This window comes from Lagopus muta, chromosome 10, assembly GCF_023343835.1.
Source record: "Lagopus muta isolate bLagMut1 chromosome 10, bLagMut1 primary, whole genome shotgun sequence".
Taxonomy (NCBI): domain Eukaryota; kingdom Metazoa; phylum Chordata; class Aves; order Galliformes; family Phasianidae; genus Lagopus; species Lagopus muta.
The window spans coordinates 16,546,520-16,569,326 of record NC_064442.1 but is presented as its reverse complement, the minus strand read 5'-3'; the positions used below and the strand labels follow the sequence as shown (position 1 = coordinate 16,569,326).

The 22,807-nt window shown below is 43.0% G+C and overlaps 2 protein-coding genes across 8 annotated transcripts in view; both read left to right on the top strand.

Annotated features, from left to right (window-relative positions):
• The window catches only part of CIB2 (calcium and integrin binding family member 2), a 38,028-nt gene extending 37,278 nt beyond the window's left edge, over positions 1–750 (top strand). Inside the window, exon 6 of the mRNA XM_048955680.1 lies at positions 346–750. Within this exon, the coding sequence (XP_048811637.1) occupies positions 346–367 (22 nt within the window). The 3' untranslated portion in view covers positions 368–750. The remainder of the gene's footprint in view (positions 1–345) is intronic.
• Positions 751–11,739: 10,989 nt separating this feature from the next.
• The window catches only part of TBC1D2B (TBC1 domain family member 2B), a 34,193-nt gene continuing 23,125 nt past the window's right edge, over positions 11,740–22,807 (top strand). Inside the window, exons 1-3 of one of the 7 annotated variants that reach the window (XM_048956168.1) lie at positions 11,740–11,874; positions 14,317–14,405; positions 21,744–21,897. In XM_048956168.1, coding sequence (XP_048812125.1) covers positions 14,391–14,405; positions 21,744–21,897 — 169 coding nt within the window. In that variant the 5' untranslated portion in view covers positions 11,740–11,874; positions 14,317–14,390. Of the gene's footprint in view, positions 11,875–13,497; positions 14,406–15,555; positions 15,952–18,129; positions 18,370–18,891; positions 19,409–20,915; positions 20,958–21,743; positions 21,898–22,807 lie in introns of those variants that run through there. The other 6 variants (XM_048956169.1, XM_048956165.1, XM_048956163.1 and 3 more) reach the window with 6 other exon arrangements.

Below are 22,807 nucleotides of genomic sequence, written 5' to 3'. Positions count from 1 at the left end.
AAATCCTTTAAATGCTGCCACTCCTCATCTTATCATAATTCTAATACCAATTCACTTTTTATGCTTGATCTTCCTAATTGTTAGATATCCTGTAAAGAGGATGATGGTGCTTTTGGGAGTAAAATTTACTTGGTTTAGGAATGCATTTTATCTTGAAATACTTCAGTGCCGATGGAAATGCACTTCAGGTTTTTTTGCTTTCTCAAATGTCCTCAGTAGGAGAGAGAACAAGAGAGCAGAGATCCCGAATCTTTACAGAACACCTTTCTGTATGTATTCTAAGGAGAATGTTGCACATAGTGATAAATATTTATATATCTCTTAATATTTTTGCTTCCTTTGCAGTACTTTCCACATAAGAATCTGAAGAACTGTGTGTGAGCCAGTGTTGTCAGAATGATTTCAGTCCAGCCTATCTGAATCTCAGGCGCTCTGGGGGCTTCTGTCCTCTCCTTGTGGCTTCTTAGAACTCAAAAAATACTGAAATGATTCTGGTCTGCAAAGAGAGAGAAGCTTCATTTCATCCGCAGGATATTTGGAACAGTCACGTTTTTATCTTCACTGCTGGCGTTCTGGCAAAGATGGCTGATTGCTGGGTTGTGGTTACTCTTTTTCCTTTTTCTTTTTTTTTAACAGACAGAATCAGAGTGTTACTAAAGGTATTTCCACAATTTTTTTGTATTTATGAATATTTAATACTGCTCTTACAAGCAAAAAAAAAAAAAAAAGAAAGAAAAAAGCGATTAGCTTGGGTGAATTCTCCAAGAAAAAAAAAGCACGGGCCTTAAATAATGAGATGCCTCTATCACTGTGTTGTACAGCTGGGGATCTTGCATGGAAATTATCTTACGTGAAAGGACAGCAGTCAAGATCCAATTCCCAGTGTTGAAGACAACCACATCCCGGGTTTGCCCTTCAGTCACTGAAATGGCAGTTGCTGGGTTTGGTGCTTACCTTCAACTAATATTTTACGGATTGTCACGTCCTTATGAAACTTGAAATGTTTGCATTTTGGATATGATTACTGCATATGTGATTCGTTTCTTCCCAAGAGAAACTTTGAGACTGTGTCCTTGCTCTCAGAGGGAGTCTTGCATTGTACTCATTCTGTGGTCTGATAACGTTGAATAGAAGAATCCGATCATCTATAATCCATGAAGAAATTAAAGAAGCACAGCACTATTACTGAGGACATAAAAAGACATTTTCTATCTAAACCAGCTATGCAATCTTTCCCATAAAGTGCATGAAAGCAGCTCAGTATTTCTCTTTCCTCTCCAGCTGGAAATCAGCTATATTTGTTCTTTTTTTTTTTAATTCCAGTACTGTTTAGGTACTGGGGCCTGAAGACAATCACACATGTATTACTGTTCTAACAGTCAATAGAAGGGCTCTGTCACTTACATGGCTTCTGTATCAAAGTCATAACTATTAAAACTTTTGACGCATTTTGTTGTGCTTTGAGAATTTGTGGGCTAAGCTCATTCACTTCCATTCTAGTCATCATTCCAATAACTGTAAACTTTGGTCTTTCAAGCTGAAATATGTTATGCTCATTGAAATAATTGATAAAGTATAGAAATCCATCATTTTGCCATTTCTGTAGGCAAGGCAGTGCTCTCCACCTTGGAACCTGTAATGGGTGGTAAGCTTGAAGCCTGATTTGCAAGTACGGATGCCCAGTATGCATCAAGAAACATTTATGGAGCAGTAGGGTTGGATGTTAAAAGCCTCAGTGGAAATTTTGAGTATCTGAGGTATAAAAGACCAATTTAATCTAAACATAATGAAGATGAAGCTTCTATATCTGTAATAATATTTATTTTGGACATTTCCTAGAGTGATCATGCTTTTAGTCAGTGCTGTTTATAGTATTTTACTACTTCCTCCTCCTGGTAACTGCTTAGATAAAGGTCGTGGAGCCTGAAGTTCCTTTGATTTACGTATGCAAGTTAAAAGGTAACGTAAATCAATCCTGATACTCAGTTCTGATTGAGTAAGAAGGGATTCAAGCCTCAATCTTCTTTGTTTCAAGTAGATTAAATTAGGTGATTAGTTGATTCAAGCAGTTGGCAAGATACGGGCTTTGAGAAATTATGTTAAAATTGCCTATTCATCAAAACATCAGCCTGATAACTTCCTATTTCTTTCAAGACAAGTTTAAATCTTTGCAAGATGTTGTTTTTCTGTCCCTACTAATCTATATCATAAAATGACAGGTTGCAAGATTTGGGGTTGGGTTATTAAAAGGATCTTTATTGATTTCAAAGGTCAGTTTCCTTTGGCATCAGTGTTCTTTTTCTATATTTTAAAATTTACAGTAGCCAAAGTTCTTTCTTCCTTTCCTGACGCTGTGTGTCATTCCACAATTAATTAATTCCCTGTCTCCACTTAAGGAACACCTCTGTTGCTTTGGAATGTACTCTGTGTATTTCTTAGGTCTTCCCTGACCTCAGTGTCACGTAAAAACAGCTGAAGAAATGCTTGGTCTTGCAGTCAGATGCTTAACTTGAGCATCCATCCATGTGAACAGAGGCACCATGAGCAAAACAAACGCGAATACTGTGATGGAGCACACCTATCCACGTGTAAGGAGGAATGTTGCAGAACACTGAAGGTACAAAGTCCTAAATGTCCTTTATCTCTAGTTTGTGAAGTTTGAGTTGGACTTTAAAAGTGAAAGAACACATTTCACGTGGCAAAAAAGCTCTTGGAAGTGACTGGGTATTTCCATTTGTGCTTTCAAAAATGGACAAAGAGCAATTATCCAAAGCCCCTGTGAAACCAGGTAGTGTGAGTGTTATCTCTAACTGATACACACACAAAGCGTTTTATGGGCAAAAGGGATCTGGTGAAAGTGAGTAAATCAACATCTAAAAGCAAGTCACTTAGTAACAGGCTTTCATGTAACGTTGTTTTAAAGGAATGCCGTCAGATGGGATTCACAGTGACAGCCTGCAGGTCGCAGTCTGAACTCCTTCCACATTTACTTCCAACAACTTGATTGACTTCAGGGGAACTGATCGCACGTCCGTAAGTGGATCTGCGTTGAGGGAAGCAATAGCTCTTGTGCTGCAGTTCCTTGCCCTCTCTCATACCCTTCAATGTAACCTTACATGGTGGCGGTTACCGCGTGCCGGCCTTTGTCAGTGGTAACAGCCGCGTCCGATCTCCCCGCCGCGTCCGCCCTGGCCGTGTGCGTTTGCTCGCACTGCGGCTGCACTTGTGCCGCATCACCGCCAGGCGGCGCTCTCGCACCGCAGCCCGGTTTCACATCCGTCTGTCCCGTATTCTCCGGACTGACGGTGGGTACAGCATGTCTGGATATTGAAACGGCCTTTAAATATTGAGCAGGTATGCACTTAGCCGAAATGACAAAAAAATATGAAAAAAGAACATTTTCTTTTGAGAGCAGCCCCGCAGAGAAGGACCTGGGGGTCTTGATGGATGAAAAACTTAACATGAGCCAGCAGTGTGCCCTTGAGACTCAGAAAGCAACTGGTATCCTGGGCTCGGTCAGAAGAGGGGTGGCCAGCAGGGACAGGGAGGTGATCATCCCTCTCTACTCTGCTCTTGTGAGGCCCCATCTGGGGTACTGCAACCAGTTCTTGAGCCCCCAGTACAAGAAAGACAGGGAGCTGTTGGAGAGGATCCAGAGGAGAGCCACAAAGATGATCAGGGGACTGAGCACCTCCCCTATGAAGACAGGCTGAGGGAGCTGGACTTGTTCAGCCTGAAGAAAAGAAGGCTGCAGGTGACTTCATTGCAGCCTTTCAGTACCTAAAGGGAGCCTTCAAACAGGAGGGGAATCAACTCTTTGAAAGGGTTGATAACTGCAGAACAAGGGGAAACGATTTTAAGTTGAGGGAGGGAAGATTTAGGTTGGATGTCAGGGGGAAGTTCTTTACTATAAGGGTGGTGAGGTGCTGGAACAGCTGCCCAGAGAGGCTGTGGATGCCCCATCCATCCCTGGAGGTGTTCAAGGCCAGGTTGGATGGAGCCCTGGGCAGCCTGGTCTGGTATTAAATGAGGAGGTTGGTGGCCCTGCATGTGGCTGGGGGGCTGGGGGTTTGTGATCCTTGAGATCCCTTCCAACCCTGGCCATTCTGTGATTCTGAAATAATGTAGAAAAAGCTAAGCATAGAGTTTTTGGTACCGGTATATTTGTAGAGTGGGAAATACTGTACTTGTTAGCCGGGACAGACTGGAAATGAATCGGATGTAGGTGGCATTAATGGCAGTTGGGTGGCTGATGTCCTTAGAAAGACCTGCCTGAGACAGAAGTGAAGGACATCACAAACATGCTTTGCTTCTTACTCTGTCTCATTTTACAGTTCTAGGTGTCTTTCAGAGATGTTGGTGATGCAAAGTGACTACTAGATTCTCCTTGGTGAGGAATAAGAAGAGACTCGTGGTGGTGGAAATAAAAGGACATCAGCGTTGCAGATGAGAGTGCCTTTGTTTAACTGGAAGTTCTGCCATTCTTGTCTGTAAAAAGACTTTTAGAGTCTGAACTCTGAAATTCGTGCTGCCTTTTTACTTTGCTGCCTAATTTATAGGAGAAGACGACCACATCAGGCTCCTGTGTTTCACTAAGCTGCAAAGTAGATAACTCATTTGCTTTGTTCCTTTCTCAGTTAAGATTTTCTGAGATGGAAATATGTTTCTATTTAAATCTGCGTCTTTATCTGTTTTGCACGTGGTGATTCTTGTAGCAATGCTGCTGAGTGTGTGCTCACAAGCCCTGCTGCACAAACTCTGATGTACTCCCTCTTTTCCAGTTCTGTGCACCTACGGGTTGAGGCTGTATGTGCCTAAAAACGTAGGCCAGAATGTTTTCATTCTGCTGGAGAGCTCTGGGCAGCAGTCCAACCTTCCTCCTCTCTTACTGTAACTTCTCCCAGATGCATCAGTGGAGCTAGCAGCCTGCCAGCAGTGAGAGGTTCTGGCTGCTGCCGTGTGAAGGGGCTGGGCAGAACAGCAGCTGATGGAAGGTGTTAAGGAAAACTGAAGTCCTTTGGAAAGAGCACAGTGAAGACGCAGGTACAGAGTGTCTGTTTACATGGCAGGAAATGTTCTCTGCTCAGTCTCAAAGCCCAGTTCCTGCTGGACCAGGTTTGGCTTCTCAAACAATTTCGATCCCCAGTGCTTATGAGCTGCTCCTCACACCACTCTGGAGACAGTGCTGGCAGAAGCTCATGCTGATCATTAATAATCTGGCTTTAGTAATTAGTATTCTGGGTTACTTCACTGACACTTAGAAATAAATTAATTTTCAGCAGACATCTTTCCCTTGAGAGAAAATAATTTTCTACTTTGGAACCTGTTCAGCTGTGTCACTGTAGCCTAGCAGACCCTGAGAAAAAAAGAATGCAGGGGTTTTAACCAAAGCATTCATTTTGTTTTTTGGGAAATGGTCCTGAAGCTTTTTTACACAGTAAGATTCCACGTAAGAAAATAAAGTAATAGTAATTATAAAAATGTAGATTCAGAGGGAGTTCCCTCTGTAGGAGAAATTTGAAACTGAGAGACTGAATTAGCTCAGCCTAAACAAGAGGGTTAAGTAATGTGTGCATTCTCAGAAACAAACTCAATTCCAGGACATTCACTGAAGCTTCCCATGTTTTAAAGTTCTGTTCTGTGGTGATTTCAGTGACCATCTTTCTTCCAGTGAAAACCAGACACGATAAGGAAATATAAATATCCCACCTTGCAATTTCACACATCCTGGCAATGTCAGCAGTGCTGGACTTTGCTGCTCCTCAGGTTGTTCCCTAAACCTTGGCTTTCTGCAGAATTTGATGGCAAACGTTTCTGATGAAATGACTCAGTCCCATGTGATTCACTTTCAGTACTTTTCCATTTCCAGCTGGAAAAAACAAGCAGAATACAAAGAAAGAAGAATTGGCATCTGAGAAAGTTGGTGCATCTTAAGGTCTTTTCCTTCAGCTGGGAAACCCACAAAATTACATACCGGGTTATTAGTGCAGCAAGGCCAGCTTGAATTGCTTTTTTTTTAACTTGCTGTGGTAATTCTGAACTTGAGGGCCTGATCTCAACCACAGGAGGTGCTCCTTCTGATTCCAGTATAGGCAGGCTTCAGATCACATCCGAGATAGACTGTGGTTAACAGATGATTATTTCTGAAGAAATAGGAATAAGCAGGCACAATCAGAGGAGGTGGAAAATACATTTACTGCAAGTATTATTATGGTCTTGTTTCTTATGAGGCAGTGTGTAAAATGAGAGAAAATATTTTAGATTCTTGGAAGAGGTGATTTAAGCAGTGTTTGATAACCGTGGCCAGGAGAGCTAAAGGAAATGCATGTAACTACTTCTGTAATGAGCAGTGTGCTCTAAGCTGGATTTTCTTAGATTAATGAATTTAGAAATCTGTTAGCATGCACAAATCAGGCAAAAGCTGAGTGTTCTGTGACTCAGATTTCACCTTTGCAGACAGGGATTTCCAGGTTTGCACAGAGTCAAAATGGTACTCAGCAGTTTCCATCAGATTCCTTTGATGAGCAACATACGTTGGTGTTGGAGCTGGAGCAGGGCTTAAAGGGGATTTAAAGCAAAATTTGTGAGCAGCAAGCCTTTGGCTGCCAAATTAAGAGTGAAAACGGAAGCATTTCTGAGCAGCTTGTGAAAATTGACCTTTGGTCTTGCTGTGTTCTGCAGGACCACTGTACCGGGTATTTCCAGTCTAAAGCAAGTATTACTGATGCCCACTGTAGCTTTAATTGGGTTCACTTCCCAATTAACAAGAGGAGTTCACCTCTTGTCTAACTGTGAATTCCAACATGTTATTATAATAGGTTGAGGATTTTTGAATGTCTTTCTCAAAGCCTCTGAACAGTAGAACACGGTTCTTCCTTCCCATCTACTCAGCCAATAAACAGACAGAAACCATAGAGTACAGGGCAAGGAATGCTTTTTCTCATGCAGGGAATTGGCTCCACTAGCATGCCTCAGTGGCAAGTGAGCAGCATATAGAAAGGGCCCTTTGGAATAACAAAGGATGGTCATGTCAGTTCATCTTCCACGCACAGCCGTCACCCAGTCCCTTCATCAGAAATGAAGCAGTCATTATTCAATGAAGGAATAGTTTTTTGGGGTGGTTTTTTAATTTTTGCTAGTTTTCAGCAGAGAGTAGAGCACAGTATTTCTGCAATTGATTTACTATATTGTGAATACTAGTGCAGAAACAAAGGTAGAGTGTGCAGAGAAAATTAAACCTGTCGTGTTAAAACGTCCTAGAAAAAATTCTTGACTTATCTTAGTAAAGCGAAGCTGAGAGGCTTATGAATCCTATGGTGAAACTCAGAAATTCTGACTCAGTATCCTACAAAACCTCCCTGCTCTCCCTCTCCTATTTACCTTAAATTAGATTACAGATGGCTTTTTTGAGTTGTAGCTGATCTACCCCCAGTGAACCCAGTTATTTACAAATAAATAATTGTGATTCTTCATGACGCTGGTTCTTATTAATCTCCATTTTATGTCCCACTAACAAGGGGAAGATAATGAAGTGTAGGCAGAGGAAAAAGAGTCAAGGACACTTCCCCAGTTGTCTGCTGATAGATTTATCCTGCCCTGAGGATGGACTTCAATCACCTCTGTGACTGCTGAGGTAGCCATTGTCTGAACTCTTTTTCAGCTTAGAAATCCTTGATAAGGACAGGAGGAAAGGACGATTCTGGTGGTAATGTGTTCATCTAGATTTGTATGTGATTTGCTTTCCATCTAGTTCTATCCTTTTAATTTTTTTGCTAATTGTGATACTGTGGCGATGTTGCTGGATACATGGTTTCTACTTGAGTTAATTAAATGATGTTGACTCCTTTTTAATTTCAGTTTAATGATTTTTCTTGGCTCACAGTGGAAGGCTAGATTTTTGCTGCTACCAGCTTTGACTTATGATGTCCAGAAGGAGTTCCTGGCTGGTCTATGGATCCACATTAATTTACACTTTTTAGTGCTCCCAATGAAAGTATGACAAAGAGGGAAGGTTGTAGTCTACAAGAAACCCCGTGAAATCAGGATACATCTGTTCATTTTCCAGTCACTGCTTAGAAGTTAGCTAGTTAGCCTAACAAATATTGACAGTTCTTTTGTTTGCAGATGCAGCTCCAGTCTGTAAGTCCAATGATGCATTATCAAAATGGTTGGCTTTTGGTTGTAGAGCACATATTTCTGACCCAAACTTTTACCTGGAAGCTTTACTACCTGATATTCTTATGAGCTTGCAGAAAATGCATGTAAAAGAGCGAATGTTTGCAGTGTTTATTCTTTTACCACATCAAGGCCAACTGCAGCGCAGCACGTATCTTCTTACTGAAGGATTCAGTAACAACACAGCTTTATATTTTTACTAAGAAGCCAGATGAAGAGCGTTTTTCAGCTCTAATTCTACTCTCAGTGGTTAGTGGCTTGATGCTCAGCCTGAGATGGCTGTGTCACAACCTAATTTCCAATGTATTTCCAATGTATTTAGTAAAATGCGTTCTGTAATGCATGACTGCAGAAAACTCCCTAGATGCATATTTATCAAGAAACTAGCCTGAACTGGATTTCTCCTCACCATTAGCCAGAGGAGGGGATTTAACTGTGTCTCTCTCTGTTCCAATCAGAGTTCTTGTGGCCTTGTAAAAGCTGATCTTTCTAGTCCTGCAGTCTTCCACCCTCCTGTTAAAGTAATAAGAGGTTTGCTTGCTGCATGTAGCTTTAGAACAAATCTCTTACTTAGAGCTAAATAGAAATATTTACGTTTAACTACAGTTGGTTGTGCTTTTCATAAGAGCATAAACGCTCCTGTTCTTTCATATGCAAATGGTTTTAAAATAAATAGGAATGGCGAATTTGTGATGGAGTCCATGAGGAAGTGCATTTTCCTGTGATAATTTCACCCATATAAATGAATCATTCTTCCTACAAATGAGAAACCAATACGTTTGGCAAGCAAGGCCTGAACCCCTTGTTTTAAGTGTTGGACCTTGAGGTTCATTTATGATGATAGTAATTGGATGCAATTCTCATCGTTGCCAAAATGTCTGCATGGCACACTGTAGCAAGGGTGCCATCAGTCCCAGAGGTAATGTATGCATACCAGTACAACTCTATATTTACATACACAGTTCTCCTGCCAAAACACTGCATCAACATAGCTGCTGCTGGTCTGGTGCTGTGTTGTACTGCAGTATTCAGTGTGTTCCTAAGGCTTATTCTTAACCAATGCTTCTTGTGCCAGGATCTGAATGCAGTTGATGCTAAATCTCTTCACAATTACTGCCCCACATCTGCCCCTTTACTCTTTGCTCGAGTAGGTTTGTCACTTATTTCTTCAGGATTGTGCCTACTGTGGAACTGAAGAGTCTGAATCACCACTGAATGCACTGGCAGTAAAAAAGCCATCTTAGTTGTCCTCCTCATCCATTTTTGGTTGCTGTATTTGCAGAATATGTTGCATTACGTATCCATTTTCAGTGAGATGTTCTGAAGACAGAAATTTTAAGAAAGAGAATTCGAGTTATTTGTGTTAATAAATATCATGATGTCATGCACTTCCCCAAACTCTTTCACTTCTCAGAACAAATTAATTGTTCATTAATCCATTCTTGATGAAACAGCATTTGGAAGAGCATCTCACATTAAGCAAATAATTCATTTATGCCATTACGCAGCAGCATTGTGATGGAGCAGCTATCTGATAACTGCTTACAGTTAACTCATGTAAACCATCAAAAGATTCCAGATAAAAATTTGATTGCTAAAGCCATTCACTGCTTCGAGAAGTTGCATATCCCGCAAACTTTGTGATGAGTTCATAAATATCATGAAGGGTAATAGGAATGCATTCTAAGAACGCATTATTGCTAGCTGTAAGCCAGCTGCCCTGGGGCTGATGATGTATCAGTATGCAGTATGTTCTGTGAAGCATAGGCATTGTTTTACATCTGGTATTGTTGGTATTAGTACAAGGTGATGCTGCAAAAGGTAGTTAGGATTGGAGGTGGAGAGAATGGAAAACATTTGTCTTTGATAAACCAAATTGTTCTTGGAGCAACTCTGAATGTAAACCCATAGTTAGTCTTTAAGGACTAGCGTTCCCCTATCTCAACCATCTACATTTTGTATCTTCTTCTAAGATACAGATCTCTTTCTATAGGCAAGCTGAATTTCTATTGGTACTAATGTAAGAGGGCCAGAAAAACTGTTTGCCATGGCCAGGTAAACCAAATACAGACAATGTTCTGATGTAAAGCCAACTTTGGCACATGCTGCTAGCAGAATTGGGTACTGGAGACCAGCTGTCTGCATACAGTGGGATAATTTTCCCCTGGCATTTTCTCAGATCATGTTGTGTTTTGTTAGTCTTAGAAAGGGCTTGAGTTTGTTTGGGTCCAGAGGTGAGTGATGTGACTTACTCTTCATTCCGTATTCCCTTGATTTTTCTCATGCTTCCTGTCTCTTTCCAAAGCCAAAGCCAACAGTTCCAAAACAGAAACCTACGGGAAAAGCTTCCCTGGAAATGTTTGTCTTGAACAGAAACAAGCAGCAAAATACATTTCCTGCAAAATAATTTTCTTACAGGAAATGTAGCCTGTGTCCTAGACCAAACAGTCTGCCCAAATCTGCATATTTTTAGATAAGCTTTTCAATTACAGATCCTTATTAAAAGCACGTGTAAGTGCCTTTCAGTTTCTAATCTTTAATTTCTTTTGAGAAATGTGTTCTCCCTTTGCTAGATCACTTGATTTCTTTCTTGCAAAGGGGTGGGTGGACCTGTGGTAAGTTAAGATTGAGGAAGATTTGAATGACGCTGATTAGCAAAGAGCTCACGTGACCATTTGTTGTAACTTCTAATATCTATAAGCATACAAAGCCTCACATAGTCCACATCAGAAGAAAAGGTCTTTTCTTAAGCATTTAGGATAGAATTCTTAGAGCTAAAGTTTGAACACTGGAAGATTTGCTCTACGTCAACACCTGCTGTTCTGCCATTACGGCAAGAAGGAAGCTGGAGCAAAGACTTCTCAGCTGTGACATATAATCCATGTGTGGATTAAACTGAGCATGCAATGCAGCTGAGAATTCCAGAGAATCCTCCTTCCTTCACTCTGACAGTGTGAAGGTGGGCTTTTGACCCAAGGGAATATGTATGAATTATGAAGTATTCCAATAGGGATTGCACTAACCTTCTGTTTTCTCTCTCTGCTCCTGTTTTGCAGGATGACTCTTCAACATTTCCTTCCTTGTTCTAAGAAAATTTGATTGATTGTCAAGAGTGATTTTGGGCTTCTTTCCAATGTATGTCTGGGCTCATCTTTAAACTCTTCGCCCCAGCATGACTTAAGCTGCCGGTGCAGAGAAGAAAATAACCTTAAGCAGGCCCTTACTATGTTACTTTTTTACTCTAGACAGTGCATGTAGAACTTCTTTGAGCCATTCTACCTCACTGGATTTTTCCTAATTCTCATAGCACGCAGTGCTTTCATGTCATACAAAAAAAAATTGCAGAAGGATTACATAAAGTCTTCTGTTAAAGTCTGCCCTATGACCTACTCTTATCTTTCTTTTCATTGGGCATTTCTTTGATTATTTTTTTTCCTAGGTTCTCCATTGGGAAGCAGAGATAAGTTACACATGCAAAGAAGTTCCACAGTAAGTAGCTGAAATAATGAAGCCTCATTGTTTCTGTGTCTCTTGCCCATTAATCTTTTTTTTTTCTCCCCATCAGCAGTACTGTGAATTCATCTGCTTATCATCTTCAACATTCCCATCAAACTTTGTCACCATTCTCTACCCAGGATGGATCTGTATGAAGCCAACAATTATGTGTGTTTGAATTATCCTGCTCATTGCTACAGCAAGGTACTTCTGGCTTTCATATTCGTTAGGGGTCACTCTCTCTCCTCTACCTGCATACCAATTTCTGTCGGTTTCTTTACGAGTCAGGTTACAAACGTGTGACTAGAAAGCAAAACTGCCCTTCACTGAAATGTGTGATTACTGCTTTTTCATAGTGAAGAGTTCCTAATGAGATGCAGTGCAACAGAAAGTAAAAGTGTTTTGCATCCAGTGTTTTGTACGTTCAGTGTTTTTATGTGAGGCTGTTAAATTAAGGTAGATCTTTCCAGCTGAATCAGAAAATATAGATAAGCTTCTCTGCTTATTCAAGGTTTGCGTCTTTGTGTTGACAAAGAACCACAGAGGTAGAATGTGACGGAGGAAAGGAGCACCGCCTACTGGTCGCACAATGATACTGGGGAACGGAATTCTACCCCTCGTTAAAACGCACAGACGGCGCAATTCTTGGCTGATTTGTTTGTATATAAGGAAAGAATTTGTTCTGGAAGTGCAGTAACAGGGTGTTCCTCATGGGCATTGCGGTGACTGGGAGGCAGGGGAATTTAGAATGATGTCTGATGCATCTGAAGGAGGATGGTTCTGGCTGTATCAGAAGCAGTAATTTGAGAATCTTTTTGCCTGTTTGTCTCCTGTGGTTTAAAAAAAAATAAAGAGTTTAGGAAAGATTGTGGTTCCTGATCTCCAAGGAATTGAAATAATAATAGGCCAAATCCATTCAGTCTTTGAAATAGTGTACTCTTGTATGCAAGTTCTTGTATGCACCGTCACTCTATAGCAGATTGAAAATGTTTGTCTTGGCATCAACAGTCACAGAGAATTGGCAAAATATTTTATTAGACCAGAATAAAAATAACAATTGGCCCTATATCTCAGCATGCATGTTTGGACTGACTGTGTGACTCAGGGCTTGCGGGGGCTCATCACCTGTGGCTCCTTTGTTCCAACAAAAAGGGTGGTTGTTCAGTGTAGGCTCTGAAAAGTACTGCTGGGTTTTATCTTTAGCTAAATCCTCACACCTTGGATGTTATCAGACAAGAGAGAAAGCCATTCTCGCTTTCTTTTCTGTGAAAGGAAACAATTTATGTTCTTAGTCATCAGTATTTTTGACTTGTGATCTCACTTTAATCAAAAGCAAGGCACATGTGTGCTGCTTGTAATTTACTGAAGGTTCCTGTGCTTCTATAAATATGATAGCATGATACTAGGATACACACTAACTCTACCCTCTGTACCTCAGTGTATGATGATACTCACGCCTTGCCCTTGCCCTCCAAAATCAAAATTTGTTCAGGAATTATGAGTGCTTATACTCATTGTAGGATAAATGTGTTGTAATTGTAGTGCATTAGGCCAGTCTCATCTTTTCAGAGTAGATACAGCTTCATTTTACAAGTGCAGTACGACATGTTGAAGGCCATCGTTGCCAACAAAAAAGACCTACTAAAAAAACAGTGAAAATTTTGGGGGAAATACATTCCAGGAAAAAAAAAAAGTCAAATATTTTAATGTTTTTCAAGCATCTTAGTCTTCTTGGGTCTGTAAGCACTATGTCACTATAAACGAAATTCATGTGGCTTACATAGGGATTACATCAAACCAAAAGGTTCACTGGACCCCCCCTCTCAACAAGAGAGAAATCCTATCTTTGAGATGCAGCTATATTTGTTTTCCAGACAAATATAGAATGTCATCTATCCCACTTGTGCATTCTAACATGAAGACATGAAAGGAAGAAGAAGAGGAAGTGTTGTTTTCATGTATGTTTCCTGCAGCAATTGAGAGATATGCTCCTATTATTTACCACTCCACATCTGATCTGTTTTGAAAAGGTTATACACGAAATAAGGAACTGATGTCCCCAGGAAGGGGAACTTGTTTACATGAATCAGCTGTAAAAATGGGGGATTGTCCTGCTTTGTGTGTTGTAAGGAAGCTGAGCAGCAAACTGAAAAAAGAGAAGTACTAACAGCAAAAGTTTTGTGGGCTTAGGAATTGATTCTGTGAGTAGTTGGGAGATACAAGTATTGATAGCCAGGGATTCAGTGTTTTCCACTTGTAATTTGTGTTCTGGCAAATGGCACGTGCTGAGAAGGAGTATGATGCTATGGCAAGACCAAGAATACTTTGTGTTTGGAGAAGAATACTCTGTGCAGTGTGTAAGAGAGAAATCTGACTCGTCAGGGTCACTCCTAAGCTGGATCAACCCTTCCTATTTTCCATGTTTCCAAAAAAGCTCTCAACTGTTAACAGAACAGAGTCAGTCTTCTTAGTCTGAGAAAAAGAAAAAAAAGTGCCCAGCCCTAGTTTGTAACATTTAATCTTTTGGTGTGTCACACTTATTGCCATGTGAATTGGCTGAGAAGAATTCCATGCCTCAAGTTCTGTAGCAGGTTCATCTGCTAGCAGAATAATGCCTGCTTTCTCACTTGACGCATTTCTTACCAGTAGGTGAAATCCAGAGAGGAAGACTTGAAGAACTGCAGTCCCTTACATCAACACTGAAGTGGAACCCAAGGACAATGCTGAATATTCAGGTTCTTTATATCCTTTATATCCTATAGTAGAGAATGAAAATGTTGTCTAGCATATGACATAGTTACTTTTTACTGAAAAAATTAATCAAGGGATTTAAAAACACAGAGTAGGAAATTTTTGAGAATTTAGGATTTCTGGATACTCTGAGGACTTCCGAACAGCAGAATTCATACATAGTACACTCTTTACAAAAACACCACTGCAAACATCAGCTCCAGCCATTGCAATAACTATATAGACACCAAACCTTTTGTGGTATCTTCCCTTCTCAATCTAAACAAGCCCATCTCCCTCAACCTTTCTTCATAGGAGAGATGCTCCAACCCCCCAGGTGTCTCTGTGACCCCCTCTGAACCTGTTCCAAAAGCTCAACATCGATTTCTTTAATTATTTGTTCGATGTTGATATATTTATTCATGAATATTCAGGCTGTTGATTCCAACTTTAAGTATTATGTGGAATGTGTACTGTGATCTCTTCAGTGTGAGAGTTACAGAAGTTCTTTATTAACAGTGGAAGTTCCCTGCAGTCCAAAATGGGCTGAGGAGTTCAGAGGAAAACATCCACAGTTGAGCCTGAAATCTTCACGTCTAAAACCTGCCAGCTGCAGCTTTTTCCCTATTGCTGCCTGTGTATTCTGTGGTTTTGTGGGGTTTTTTTGCCATAAATAATAGCAGCCGGGATGGAATTCAACAGGCCTGTCATTGGGCAGAGGGGTGATGGTTCACTGGCTGCGATGGAGCGTTGCACAGAGGTTTGGGCTGCTGGGCAGCAGCACTGCTTCCGCGACAGCCGCAGCCCCAGGTGAGCGGCTGGGGCAGAGATGAGTGCGGGAGCCGCAGAGCCCGATGTGTGAGAGCACTCCCCACGCAAAGCCAGAGAAGGGCTGGAGCTGACTGTGGCCGAGACCGCGCTGTGGCAAATACTTCTTAGTGCGGTCACACAACCACCGAGCCCGGTCGCGATACGTAAGAGGCAGACAGCGGCCAAAGCGGTGGCGGGGCGCGGCGCGGCGGCAGGGTCAGCACTGATTTCCCATTCCAGGGCCGAGCCCCGCGCCCCGCGCCGCAGCCCCGGCCAGGCGGCAGCGCGGCTCGGGCGGCCCCGGCCCTTCCGCTCCGCCCGCAGCCGCGGTCTGGGCGGGCACTGCGAGCACTACGAGTCCCGTCAGGCGGCGCGGCCCGGCCGCTCCCAGCGCGGCGGCGGCGGGGAGAGGCGATGCCGGCGGCGGGCTCGGAGGGGGACGAGGGCCCGGCGGGGGAGAGGGCCGGGCCGGGAGCCCCCAAGCTGTGCGGCTACCTGCAGAAGCTGTCGGGGAAGGGCCCGCTGCGCGGCTTCCGCAGTCGCTGGTTCGTCTTCGACCCGCGCCGCTGCTACCTCTACTACTTCAAGGGGCCGCAGGAGGCGCTGCCCCTCGGGCACATCGACATCGCCTCCGCCTGCTTCGGCTACCACCAGCCCGAGGCCGCCGCCGCCGCCGCCGCGGGTGACGAGGCGGCCGCCTTCGAGGTGCGCGGGCCCGGCGGCGCCGTGGCCGTGCTGAAGGTAGGCCGGGCCGGGCGGCCCCGAGCGGGCACCGCGGCGCTCGGAGGGGCCGGGGCTCCCGGCTCCGCTCGGAACGGCTCGGAGCCGCGCCTCCCGGCTCCGCATGGGGCTTTCCGCGCTGCTTTCGGCCGCTGGTTTCCGGGGTAAACAGATACTTGGCGATGCGCGGTGCCGGGCGGCCCCGAGCCTTTGTGTCATCTTTTCCTTGCCGAGCCTTTTCCCAAGTGCTGTCCTGCACGGGAGGGCCCTGCCCTGCCCTGCCCTGCCGCCTGGGCTGGAGTGCAATCCCTGTGAGTGCAGGCTGGAGCCCACCGCTTGTTTTGAGCAGCTGGTGCGTGGCAATAGCCTTCATCTCTGCTTTGGGAGGGAGGAGGAGGAAGGAGGATCGTTTCCTGATAGCCTAGCCGTTATCGCGTGCATCCCGCGGGCTGCAGACTAAACAGCGGGCTGGCTGACGCCTCTCGTTGTTGCTCAGACACACACACACAGAGCAGAGAAACAGCAGAGATACGGACAGAGATCACAAATGCTGATGCTGCACAATGTGATTGCGTGCTTTTTTTTTCTCCCCAAAATGTAAGCATTTATCAAAGTTAGGAATCATTGACATACTTTGGTAAAGATTAAATAAGTTATCCAGCTGGAAAACTAATGTGGTAATCATCATGAGTATATCTGGTTAAAGCAGAGCGATGCAGTCAGCAGTTCTGCTTGTGATCACTTGTAAAAACAACTTTTTTTTTTTTTTCCTATAGCCTTAAAAGTTCTCGTCACTTTCTGTGAACCTACCTTAGCACTCAGCATTCATCTTGTAGAAGTTAAAATGGCAGAGTTAATGTAGGGGTTGCTTTGTTCATTAGCTACTATTGAGTGATTTCTGTTATTTATTTTGCTGTAGAAACCTCCAAGAAAGCACATAGTGCCATGAGCAACTCGTGTGTCGAACAGTGCTGCTGCAGCAGCCCCAGGCACAGGGCTCACATTGGCCTCAGCTGCCATGCACAAATGTAAGCAACAGGAGGTTTCCTTTTTAGTGTTTCTCTTGGTACCTTTTAGGCCATGACGTTACTCTGCCCTTCCTTTCCTTAGTTGTTTCTTGCTGTACTCTTTGGGAAAGAACTGATATGAGTTGGAGCTCTCTGCGTTTCCCTTACGGAAACAGAAAAGCCAAGGTTGGTTCTGCAACATGCAGAAGTAATTTTGCACCTTCTACCCCCTATATTGTTTCAACACTTGCCTTAAAGTAGCCAAGTGGTTGCCTTTTAGAATGGTATCACATCATAAGCACTTACATAATAGATAGGGAGTAAGTGAAAAACATGAGAGATGTTAGGAACCAACTGGTCTTTGGCAGTTGTGTGGTTCACCAGGGGTTAAGGCTTTTGGGGCTGGAATTAATTTTCTTCTACCCAATGTGGTAGATCTTGAAGGCCTATAAAAATACATCGTAGCTAAATTAGGTAGAAATAGGAATGAATTCAGGATAGGGAAACCAAACCGCTGTCTGTTCCAGTCCCTGCTGAAAAGAAATGTGGTTTCATTTATGAAGAAAACATTGCACACAGAGCACGAGGAAGAAAATCAAATGAAATGTTGCCTTCGCCCTCTAACTCACATGCCTTATTTTCCTCAATTTGCTGCTTGTTCAGAATTTCCAGATCTCATGATCTGGTCTTTCTCATTCAGTCTTCTCAGCTGAGAAGAGCAGTAAGAAATAAGCAACTGGAATTCCAGATTGCAGTGATGGTGCTGTTCAGGAATGCATTATTTCTTCATAATGCCTCATTTTTTTGTTAATGTAATGATTTCGTCATCTGGATTGCTCAGGCTTTGTAATTTAGTGGGAACTGAGGACAGTGTGATATGCTTGTGGTTTGTTCCTCAGTTTGATAGCATCTGACCAAGAAAAAAAAATCTAGTACTGCAGCCTTCACAGCAATTGAAGTGAGTTGTTTCTAAGTTCATTTTTAAAGTAGTGTCTGTCGTGGCTTATGGCACTGTTCATTTGCTCCTGAGGCAATGAAGCACTGACCTGTAGTGATGCTCTGTGTCTGCTGACATGGTTGACTTCCGTGTGGAGAAGGGTGAGTTGGAGGCAATGATAGACTAATTCAAGAGATAAAAGAGCTTTGTTTCCAGAGCTGGTCAGACTTGTGACTTTGCCCGTTAGTGGTTTCAGTGCTTTAGCTAAAATTGGGCTGCTTTCCAGAGAGCTTATCTGGCTCAACACCTGCTGTTTGCACACAGCAGGGTTAGTAAGTCCTAAAGAAATGCTCATTTTTGATGGTGATTCTTCTTTCAACATTTCTACATTCAGAAAAGGATTGTGGCAAATGTTTTCTCAAAATGGAACATCTGCTTATTGACATTTCTTCAGGCTCTTCCTCCAAGTCTGTCATATTGGCATGTGTGGTCCAGGTAGGGGATGGCACTGTGCAGTAGATTCCTCCAGATAATTTTTTGTTCATGTTACTTGTGCATTGGAAGAAGGCAGGTCCTATAGCATCCTTCACACAATGTGGGGGGGATGGTTTTAAGTAAATGATAACCGTTTTCCATCATTTCTGTCTCTCTTGAGTTACCTTATCTTCTGCTGCTACCTGTGGGTTGGCAATGGCAGTTCCTTGTCAGGCCCCAGTTCAGATGACAATTCCAGTTCAAATGACAACTTTGTAAGTCTGAGGCTTTGTACATCTCTAAGACATGAATGCTCTTTACATTGTTTCGGGTTCTGTTCTGTTGTGAGAATATCTCTCTGTCAAAATAGGTGTCATCTTGCAGATACAGATCCTCCCTGATATTCCATTTATGGTGGTTTTCTTCCTGCAAAAGACGCCTCCCTTAAAATGTCACTGGCCTGCTGCGGCTCTGTCTTGTTGAAGAGCCATGCAGTAGCTGAGTACAACTGAAGGTTCTTTGCCATGGCTGATCCATGCAGCTCTTGGTTGCACATTCTGTCTCTGATGGTGACCAGCAGCCAAATACTCAGGGAAGCCGTGAAAATGGGGCAGGCGTGGGAGAGTTCCCGTCTCTGACAGGTGAAGTGGCTGCTTTTGAGTGTTTGCAGATTTCCCTGTTGTTTGTTTAGGAGTAGGGGAAGAGAGAAACTTGTGTTCTATGAGATGTTAAGGCAGTTTTGTAGAAACAAAAGGCCATCTTAACAGAAGGGTTCTGTATAATTCTTTAACTTGTAAAGTAAATAATTAAGATGCCTGCGTAAACTCAGCCAACAGTGTTCAAAGGAAGTGGAAATCTCCACAAAAAAGAAAAGGAAGGTCATGTATTTGGAGGAGGAATGTCAGACAAGCGGGCTGCGGCAGCATTGTGATGAGGAATCCTAGGGAAAATGACTTAAAACAGGGAGGGTGAGACTCAGGGTGCACTGTGGTCCTGTTTTACACTGCAGGACTGTACCTGCTGACCCCTGTGTGTCAGTGCCATCACTGAGCAGCTGAGGGTATGTATTTGCTGCCAGCACTGGATGGGTGTAAATGGGAATTGGGTAACAACAGCAAGCAGCAGCTCCAATAAAACAAATTTGTTTTTACTAAACAGCATTAGCAAGAGGGTAACGGTGCAGGATGTTAGCAGGACTCATTACGTTGAACTAGTCGTGGGCAGAAGCTAATTGTAGGTGTGTGTTGTATTGCCTCATTAGCGATGTTGTGGTAGCAGAGAGAACCACCTACATATTACATCCTGTGTTAGTGGAAGCTCTTTGAAGACGCAGTGGTTTTCTTGAGCTCGAGCACGGTAATACATAACTGGACGAGGCCTGTGTGCGCTTCTAAAGGAAGCATAGGTTCTCAGATGTACTGCAAATGGACGCTTGCTGCTGGGCAGACCTCCAGGGGAAATCCTTTGGTGCTGGAGGTGGAAGGGAAGCACGTATGCCTTGCAGAGAGTGACTGGGTGTGTAGGCTGTGTAGGTCCTACTGTGCTGGTTGTTCCAGAGGTGCCTGTGATGGCTGTGTGGGTTGGCTTTGCAGTGTATGAATTCTCTGGCACTTTCTGGTAAATCTCACATTTAAACAAGTCTCTTCCCCTCTCTTCTTTAAGGCAAATACTTTTTCCCCGGGTGCCTATGAGCAGGCAAGACTAAATAGACAAGACTTCCATTTTGGAGCAGGTGTGTGTTGCTTACACCTATGTCATACCAGCTGAGGAAGGTGAACCTGCAGTGTCCTCGTGTGTCACTGGTTTATTTCACTGCTTGGTTTGCATTATTGATGCTTACTTGCTCAGATTCCCATGTTCTGTGTTGTGTTATGCATTTGATCTGCTGAGAGGGTCTGCAGCATCAGCTCCAGGAATGACAGTCTTGGTTTTCTGACCGGCTTGCTTGAATGGTGCTTTGGAGCCATTTGCCATGGGATGTGTAGATCTTAAAATTTGTATGGGTACAGAATGCCAAATTATAAAATAAAAACCTGTCTTTATGATTGCTAAAAGCAAATATTGCAGATTGCTGAAGCAGAGAGCGCCCTGGGGGAGCATCGCTTCTTGTTTGTTGTATTACTAATGCTCTGTCTTGAAATTAGCTGCTCTGAGTTGACATACGATGGTAAATGGATCTTCCATTTGACGAGGCCAAAAGTGTTCTTAGAGCAGGAATGAAGATTAGTCTGTGCCATTTGTGTGCTTTGTGCAATGCTGAGTGTATTTCTGCGCAAAGGAAATGGCATCTTCATGCTTTTGCAGCTCTGCCATATGTAGGCATCCCTTTCAGTTGTGATGAACAAAATAGGAAGCTTCTAGAAATTCAGTTTGTCTGCAGAGCAAACAGTCATTTGTACAGGTAGCGGATTTTTTTATTAATAATGCCAACAGGCACTTGGGGAGCAGTTAGGAGAAAGACCAGCTGCAAGCTAAGCACTGTGCGTGCTTAGGGCCATAGGGTCACCAAGGTTGGAGAGGACCCCCAAGGTCACCCAGTCCAGCCATCCACCTCCCACCAGTATTTATTTCCCCGCTGTAGCATGTCCCTTACAGGCCTCAGGGCTCAGGTGAGTGCCTTTTCACAGCATTAACTTTGTACTCCTCAACATGCCCTGTTACCGGTGCCAAGTGTTTGTTCCAGATTGGCTGTTGAGTGTATATTTTGTAACAAAAATAACTCTTGAGGGAGCACCTGCAATGCCTTCTGCCATCATTTAGTCTCTTACTGATACCGAAGGCCGTGATTTGACATATTATGAAATGAATCCTGCAGCTATGATTCAGACTGAAGCTTAAAGATGTTTGACTTATGTCATTATAATGAATGTAGGCTTGTAGATTAAATGTCTGTGTGTATTATTAATACACCCTCTGTATAGAAGATGGTTAACTCATGGTACAATCAACTGACACAATGAAGAGATTTAGCTATGGAAGTAGATGGCATCACAGCGCCTTCTTATGTTGTTGGTTTCTGCTGGTAGCAAAGAAAATGAAGTAAGGAAGGCAGGAATTTTTCTGTGCATGGGGCTCTTTCTGTGATGTGGAATTGTAGTTGTGTCTGAACAGTGCTTTGTGTGTGAAATATAGCATATTGCTGTGCTCTCTAATGTTTGAGTTAAAACTGGAGGAAAAGGGAAGGTGGGTTTGGCGTGGAAGTCAAGGTACATTCACAGCGTGTGTTGAGTCCATTAGTGATTATTTCCTTTAGATCATCCTTGATTGGGGTAATCATAATTTGCAGACCAGCAGAGAGATCTGGGTCGTTGCTTTCTGTATTGTGCTTGGAATTAGCAAATTCAGATACCAGAGATGGACTGATCTCATTAGTGCTCTGCTTCTCTGTGCTGTAGGCTGCAACCCGTCAGGATATGACCTACTGGCTTCAGGAACTTCAGCAGAAGAGGTGGGAATATTGTAACAACCTTGATGCAGCCAAAAGGGACAGTCGGACTTCTCCTACACCGAGTGACTTTTCCAAAGGTCTTGTTGCCAAAGACAGTCCTGGTAGGTGGAAAATCTGAGTGAAAATGATGTGTGCTTCTGTTTGGTATCTCCTAATGGGCAATAAACACAGTGTGGAGGAAAGATGGAGGGGTCATCTCTGGAAGTTCTTTGTTATATCTTGTTCTTAAGTAACTAGTTGAACTTTGCATCTGTGGAAGTTACTTGGCATAAGTGCCATTTGATGTGTGATTTTATCTCTTCTGAAACCCCTTGGTTTCTTTAAAAACAGATTTCACAGTAGTGTAAAACACAAAAAATGTAGTATGAATTATTCTGTGTTTTGTCTTCATTGCTAAGACATTTCTGAATTGTTTGATTCCTGTATTGTTACAAAAAAGGCTTGCTTGTTTATCTCTGTTACCAATAAATAAGACCACATTAAGAAATCCTGTTCTTTGCCAAGTTAAGTAGATTAGTAAAGCTCCTTCAGGTTTGGATTCTGATTTGAGGTCGGACGTACTTCATCAACAAATGTTATATTTTATCGATTTCAGTTTGCTCATATTGTCAGAAGAATGTTAAGATGTCTTTGTCCCCTCCCTTCTGTGCTCTCCCATGTCAGATCCCATGTGGCTGTGTTGTCCTCTAACCCAGTTTACTGCTTTCATTTGAGAGCAGTTGCTTGTGACTGCTTGCTCAAGCACAGCTGGCCTGAGGAGCTCAGCCTTTGGTTCAGCTGTGCTGATTTAATAGCTGCCCACTGCTTGAAGGATCACCTTTCTGGTGGCAGCCCCTTTGATTAGCAGCTTGTTAAACCATATGCTGCAAAAATATACATATTGCTGCTGCTGCCAGAAGTGGTCACACAGCTTTGTTCTTTTAAGCCTGTCTGGTTCTACCAAAAGCCTCTCACTCTGCTAGGCACTTTCTTGCATTGTTTGTGGTGTTTGATGTTGTGCTGAGTTGATTC